Source organism: Pleurodeles waltl, chromosome 11 (assembly GCF_031143425.1).
Source record: "Pleurodeles waltl isolate 20211129_DDA chromosome 11, aPleWal1.hap1.20221129, whole genome shotgun sequence".
NCBI classification, from domain to species: domain Eukaryota; kingdom Metazoa; phylum Chordata; class Amphibia; order Caudata; family Salamandridae; genus Pleurodeles; species Pleurodeles waltl.
In genome coordinates, this window is record NC_090450.1 from 268,592,882 (window position 1) to 268,600,671 (window position 7,790).

Genomic DNA, 7,790 nt, shown 5'->3' on the forward strand with positions numbered 1-7,790 from the left:
GCCAGGCGTAGCAGATGCTACCCAAGTCTTGGAATTTGGCATCACTAGCACTGCCTTTGCTGCCCCTGGTCCCAGATTCAAGGAGGCAATGGAAGGAAAGAAAGCAAACTTCAAGAACCTATTTTTTTGTGTGCTTTGCACTCCTTGTCCATTTCGTAGCCAAATAGCTGTGGCCTGGAGACTGCTGGGGGTCTTGGGGTCTCATGTGGGGGGAGGGAGTGTCAAAGGGAACATGATCTCATCTCCAATACCCCTGAAATTTTCATGAATCGATGTGCATCAAGGAGCGGTAGACCATTTTGATGCACACTATAAAGCATTGGAAAGACTCACCCATTAGTGCATTAACATGTTTAACAAATGCTGACCCTGTTGGGGATCTATAATTATGCGCTATCAGTTTCTCAAGAACAGCTTACAATGTGATCCAAGCACAATGATGTCTGAGGGGCTTTGATATAAATTCTGCCGGTTTTAGAATTTTTCAGTAATTGATCTGAGCAGTGCTCTACCAAAACATTGCACTTTTAATATCGTTCTGGGCTAATATCAACTTCATAGTAATTCTATACCTCCTCGTGCTTATCTTGACAATGGTTGTGATTCAGAATACTGATAACAAAAATATTGTTTGACATAAATATTGTGGCTTAGTTATTATTTACAAAATGATCACACCTTTGAGTTTAGAATTACTATCATTACCTTCATTGGATAATTCTTTTTCAATGGTATGACAAGCATTATATTTTTGTCAGTTATCCTGGTAGTTGAAATTATTGAGACATATTTGTGCAGGTCAAAATTACTGAGGTTCATATTTTGACATACAACCATGAACGTCAATTTACCAAATAGCCAGAGATAGCGGTATTGACATCACACGCCATTTGACTGTTACAGTTACACACACATTCTTACACATACCCACACATAGATATACTCTTTCTCACATAAGCACACTCATGCACACAAGTATGCACACAACATACATTTAAAATCATGTTTTACTTATCTCAGCTGCCAGGGTGGATCATATTCCAGCTAATTGTATTTCTTTTTTTATTATACTAATAGTGAATAATGCTATATTATTCACTATTAGTGTACTACAGAATTGACAAAAAAACTAGCCCCAACAAATGCAACCATTGTCAAAAAGGAAGTAGCTGTCCCTGTGTTCCTGGCACAGATATTGCCACTTCTGAGGCAAGGGGTTTCAAATGCAGTGCTAGGGGTCCCAAGGGACAAGCCAGGGGTTGCAGATGTGGCCCATGGCGACCCATAAATGACTTTAATCCATGCAACCAATTTGAGTAGATGGACAGCACTCCCTGTTAAGAAAGGTTTTCTCCAACCTCCTGCAACCTTAGAATGTGGTGAAAAAATATACTGTATTGTATTGTATTGTAATAGTATTTATATAGCGCTTACTACCCCTGACAAGCCGTCGAAGCGCTTTTCGGCAACTAGCACGCTACTCCGGAACCCAACAAGAATTAGTGATGGATTAGTATAGGGAAGGATGAGTACAGTTTTAGTATTATTGAGTTAATTTGAGCCGCGGATATGTGAGTTTGTGAAGCCAATCAGCTTTCATGACAGCCAACACAGAGGTTGATAGAGTCTAAAGTTAAATCGACAGTTTGTGTTTGGGGAAAGAGGGCAATTTGCTTTGCATGAGCTGATATCCATTTTTTTATTTTGCAGCTTTCATACAAAGAAACGGTTCAATGTGTGTGCCAGCCCAGAAGAGCCATGGGTAAAAGGCATTGTTAAGGCCTTGAGGTATGTGTAAACAGAGGAATGGCTGTCCCCTCCCAATGCAAAAGGTTATCCTGTGGGATCCTCCTGGCCATGGCAAATCCTTCTGTTCGCAAAATGTCCCCGTGTAGACGCCTTCTCTTCACATCAGCGAGATCCCCCACCTCATCTCTTTGGCCTCCATTGGCCTCCCACTCCAAAAATTTCTAAGCATGCTATTTTTGCATGTTTTGAAGATGCCTGGGTGCTGCAATAACGGCAGGGAAAATCAGCTTTTGAATATGTGTTTATTTAGAAATTTCATAAAGCGAGTCATATCTCCTTTCGTTGACTTCAGAACACCGGAATGGATTGCGTGCTTTTTTAATTATCAATGAAGCTTGTGAATTAATTCTCTTAATATACATAAACCATTGGAACTACGACCAGTAGCTGGGCTCAATATCCCATAGAATCCATTGTGACAGATTGAAAGGCAAATAGCATATGTCTGATGAGGATCCACTGTTCAAATCAAGATGCCTAGAGTGACGAATTTACTGATAATGCAGGATTTCATTAGGTTCATTTTTTTCCTAGTACCATGGTAACTTTTTTTCTGCTCCTTCTAAGCAGTTCTCCATTCTGCTGTGTAATAATGGATTTAACTTATCAAAAGAATGACCACTTTGCAAATGTTTAATGCAATACAGTGACAATGTTCCATGTCACATGAATACCATGGGGCTCATTTACAAGCCCCTTACGCCACCGTAGCATCATTTGTATAACACTGCGGTGCACAGAACAGCCCCCACTCCTGTGCCTTATTTACAAACTGGCTCTATGGGACCATTGTGCCCGTCTGTAAACCCTTGAGCCACATTATACCTGCATCACGTATAATGTATGCAAGGGAGGCGTTCCCCCACGAGGAGGCCCGTTGGAATGGCACATGAAACCTACAAGATTTCACTTAGTCATTCTAGCGTCATTTTTTAATGCATAAGGGCTGGTGTTAAAGTGACGCTAGGCTGTTTTATATGGGCCTCCCGGAGCTATGCTGGACTACTGTCAACATTTTTGATGCTAGTGGAGCAAAGTGCCACAACTGCGTCAGAAATTTTGATGCAGCTGTGCTAACAAACGCTATGGTGCACTGTGTTGTAAATACAGCGCTACATAGTTTTGTTAGGGTGGTGCAGGGTTGTGCAAGCAAGCTGGCACATCGTGATCAACGCACCAGTTTATTGTAAATGAGGTCCCATGTTTCCAGTTGGAAGTTTTCTCCTTGAGAAGCCAGTGCATTCTGGCACTAAAGTCCAAGGTTCAGTTGAAAATAATTAACACAGCAACTACAACAATTTATGAGGCAGTTCACTGTGCACACAGGATGGGAAACCTTGCAACATGGAAAAATAGACCAACCGTAAAGAAGCCTGATGTTGTGCTGATCCCCGCTTTGCATGGCATTAGGAATAGGAATGTGTGGAATCTGCAAATTTTCTTTTGTTAAATAGCAGTTATTTTAGCAAAATGACTTGTATTACATGAAATACATTTCGTTGAAATCTCAAATAACGTTTCTAAGAAAGTTATTTCTCACACAATAGTAGTGATGCACAAAAATGATTTGAGGAAAAATGTATTGTTTAGAGGAGAACATGGTGTTCAGTGATCTACAGTCTACTCAGACCTGTAACATCCGTACAGAAATTATATGAACTTTCATATAATATGAAATGGTGAACCTTTTGCACATTTCAGGTAATGCAAAGTTCGGAAATTGCACACATTTAGACTGGTGTAACAAAAAATGTGCATAGGTCTTATCAAGAACCTTCAAGAGGAAGATCAGTGGCAGTTTGTTTATTAGTGGAATGTATCCTTGAATGTGGGTGCCTCTGAAATCTGGCATAGCATCACAGCCAAATCTAGGACCATTTCCTAGGTCGGGCAATCACCACATCTGCAGGTGAAGATGCCTTTGAATTGTACCTGTAGAAAAGGTGGTCCTCTTTGACTTGAAGGCACAACAAGAGGAAGTACCAAGGATGCAGGCCTACCCTTGCTGCTTCATTTAAACGCATGCATTTTCGCATCTCACACTGTATTAAGTTCCTAGGGGGTGGGTGTATCAATCAATCAATCAATCAATCAATTTTTATACCATGCTACTCACCCCTCAGGGCTCAAGGCGCTGTGGGGTATGCTCTTCATCTATCCAAAGTGAGAGTCATATATGTTGGGTGGGAATTTTGTGAACTGATGTTTCTAGACAAGGGTGATTCTACCCACCATCACTGCATGAAGCCAGAGGGGAAGTTACTCAGACGGAATGATGCATTTGCACTTTCATGGGAGGCAGAAGCTAGATTTTTGATTTATTTGAGGTATCTGAGTCCTGTGTCAGGGCTCCAACCAATGCGTTCGATTTTATTGGAATACTTCTTTTGATTAACTATTCCTGGATACATATGCATCCATTGGGAGCCCACATTGTCTTTTATGGGGGAGGCACAATGAGTCACATACAAGATTTTCAGTGTTGGATTGGCAATTAACCTGTTTCAGGACCTTGTATCATACTGATGTTGTGCTGCCCTTTAAACTAACCTAGACCATACAAAATAACCCATACCGTCGTTTGAACATCGAGTTAAGATAGCTATGGTTTACGGCTACTACCTCAGACTTGCCATTTGATACCCCTAGTGCTATTCTTGTTCTCAGTGGCCATGAATGCAGCACTCAGAACAGAAAGTGGAAAGGGGTCTAGGATCCCTATTTAATTTCTGTAATTTCTACTCTACTGGAGGCACAATGGGGTCATATGAGCCAACTATATAATGCTATGGCAGCCGAAGGGTGTGTGACGTCACTTCTGCTGCCACTGAAGTTTTGGTGAATTCAGTATTCGTGTCCATGTACCAGAGTGTGATTGATGCGAGGTGCAACTGTGGGGACCATGCAAGGGTTTTTTGGACAAACCTGTTTGAGAGACTATATTCACTGCAGAAATTATCTTTGCAGCACTGTGGCTCACTCCTCTCATATTCGTTTGCATTTTTGTCTTCTCACAGCAAGGGAAACAAGAAGAGTAAGGAGAAGAGAGGTCCTGGCAAGAGTCGGAAAACCAACCCCGTAAACAAGGCTAAAACACCCTGCCCTCGGTAGATTACTTCTATGCCTGTGACACGTCAGAAGCTCCACCTTTCGTTAGGAGATGCAGCATCGACTGACATTGATCCACATTGCATCGTCATTTAATTCACCTGTTGAAGTCCAGTGAATGTGCGCTTTTTGCCTGCATCAAAACCAGCGGGAATGCTTTTACCTGGGCTCAACGGGCCTAACTATTGCTTTTTTCTGAAAGCCAAAAACGACTCTGCAACCGTGTTACAGTTTGGTTTTACTGGGTAGGAGAGGTGAAGATGGGGTCTAGCTACCGCGCAAATCACCCACAGAATGCTTTGACTATGGCCAGATTTAGAGTTTGGTGAACAGTTACAGGGTCACGAATGTGACATCTTATTACACGTGCATTAGGCAATAATGTAATTTTAATAAGGTGGATTGGATATCCGTCACATTTGTGTTCACATGTAATGAAGCAGACTGGCTATCCGTCACATATGTGGTGGAATACCTGTCTGCCAAATTCTAAATCCTATGCCTTATGTATACATCTCTCTCTAGCCATATATGCATTGTGTATGTAATACATGCTTTCATGTACTCCATGAATACTTAATTTCAGATCATATTCAGTGTGCATGTAAGTCAGTGCAGCATTGTGTGTTATAAATGTTCTACTCCATGAAAATGTACATCTTTGTAATTAACTAAATGACACCCAAGGCTCTCCTTGGATGTTACCCTGTGCCGCCCCTACATCTTTATCTAGACATGTTTATACACCGCGTGTGGGGCTCCATGCAGCCAGGTATTTTTCTGTGCAGCTCTAAACATGCCAGTACCCCTTCTCTGTTGTTACTTCTTGTTGATTTGGGTACCTTTTGCATATTATTCCAGGCAGCAGGTTATTCTACGTCTATGTTGCTTTATTGAACCAGCTATTCCCTCTGCACACCATTTTATGCATTTTTGCATTCCTTGTGTACATGACTTATGTCACAGTAAGGCCTTGGTATTTAAGGTAACATTGGCCTTTACTCCATGAATAGATAAGACCCAGACTCATCCTGTGGAACATACCACTGTGTATCCCAGTTCTCCTCTTGAGCATAGAATTCCATAGGGTCCTCTCTCCTCTGCATGTAACTCCATGCAGTCCTCTTTCCTCTGTGAATGTTGCTCCTTTCAGTACTCTTTCCTCAGTGCATATAACTTCCAGCAGCCCTTTCCACTGTGCATGTAACTTCAAGAAGGCGTCTTTCCCTTGGGAATTACCCTATGTAGTCCTGGTTCACTTGTGCATTTAACTCCATGTAGCCCTTTCTCCTCTGCATGTAGCTCCATGCATCTCTTTTTCCCCAGTGCATAGAACTTCATGCAGTCCTATTTGCCCTGTGCATAGAACTTCCTACGCCTCTTTCATCTGTGCGTGAAACTCCATACAGCCCTATTTCGCCAGTACTCATAACTCTGTGCAGTCCTATTTTGCCAGTACTCATAATTCCATGCAGCCCTATTTCCCCAGTACTCATAAGTCCCTGCAGTCCTTTTTCCCTTGTGCATTTAACTTAATGCAGCCCTTTTGCCTATGCATGTAACTCATGGAAGCCTCTTTCCTTCTACATATAACATGATGCAGCACTCGCCTGTGCATGTAACTCCAATAAGGCGTCTTTCCATTGCACACATCCCCATTGCAGCCTTGTTTACCTTGTGCATTGAACTCCATGTAGCCTTTTCTCCTGTGCCTGCAACTCCGCACAGCCCTATTTCCCCAGTACATATAACTCCACCCAGTCCTCTTTCCCTTGTGCATATAAATCCATGCTTGTGCAGGCAACTCCATGCAGCCCTATTTACTCAATGCACATAACTCCATGTGGTCCTCTTTACCATGTGCATTTAATTCAATGGAGCCCTTTCGCCTGTGCATGTAACTCATGGAAGCCTCTTTCCTCTGTGCATATAGCATCATGCAGCCCTTTCCCCTGTGCATGAAACTCCATGGTGACCCTTTTCCTCTGTGAATATAACTTCATACAACTGTTTCTCTTGTGCATGTTGCTCCAATGAGGCCTCTTTTCTCGTGCATGCAACTATATAAAGCCCTTTCTCCTGTGCAGGTGACTCCACGGAGGTCTCTTCCCTCTGTGCATATAACTTCATGCAACTTCTTTCTCTTGTGCATGTAAATCCATGCAGACCTTCCTGCCTGCACATGTAACTTCATGTTGTCCTCTTTTCTCTGTGCATATAACTTCATGCAATGCATTCTCCAATGCAAGTAACTCCATGCAGCCCTGTTTCCCCAGTGCATATAACACCATGCAGTGCATATGTGAGTGAAGTCTCGTCCCTATGCAGTCTTATTACCCCTGTGTAAATAACTAAAAAAAAAAACTATTTCATTGATGAAATAAATCCACACAAGCGTCTTCCCTCTGTGAATAAAACTTGGCCTTTCTCTGCCTTGCACTGTGATGGGTGAACTGTGACCCTCTGCTATTTTATCACATTGAGAATTAAATGTTGCTTCAGAGCAGAAGCTAGCACTAGCTATGTCCCACTTATATGTTGTTTTCTTAATAAAAAACAAAAATTAACATGAACATGAATGTTTCTGAGTGTTTTTTTCGACCAGCATCGAGAGCTGTGGGAAGCAGCTTTATATATACTACAGCTGAATGTTGCCAGAGGTGTAACACAGTCCCCTAAAGCCTCTGCAGTGCAGGGTGGGAGGCAATCATACAAGGATCCCCAAATCCTTGGAAAGGGCCCATTTCAGCTCAAGGCCAAAGAATATTTATGAGCTATGGAGACTTGGGGGCCCTCATCTTATTTGCAAGGGAAGCATTATATTGTGTTGTGCCACAGAATGTAGGCTGTTTGCCTTTCTAACACCCTCACAA

General features: G+C 42.1%; 1 protein-coding gene across 2 annotated transcripts in view; it reads left to right on the forward strand.

Annotated features, from left to right (window-relative positions):
* LOC138265636 (C-C motif chemokine 20-like) overlaps positions 1–7,490 on the forward strand; it is a 103,474-nt gene extending 95,984 nt beyond the window's left edge. For both annotated transcript variants that reach the window (XM_069213524.1, XM_069213528.1), the window contains exons 3-4: positions 1,711–1,788; positions 4,827–7,490. In XM_069213524.1, the coding sequence (XP_069069625.1) occupies positions 1,711–1,788; positions 4,827–4,920 (172 nt within the window). In that variant the 3' untranslated portion in view covers positions 4,921–7,490. The remainder of the gene's footprint in view (positions 1–1,710; positions 1,789–4,826) is intronic.
* The last annotated feature ends 300 nt before the right edge of the window (positions 7,491–7,790 follow it).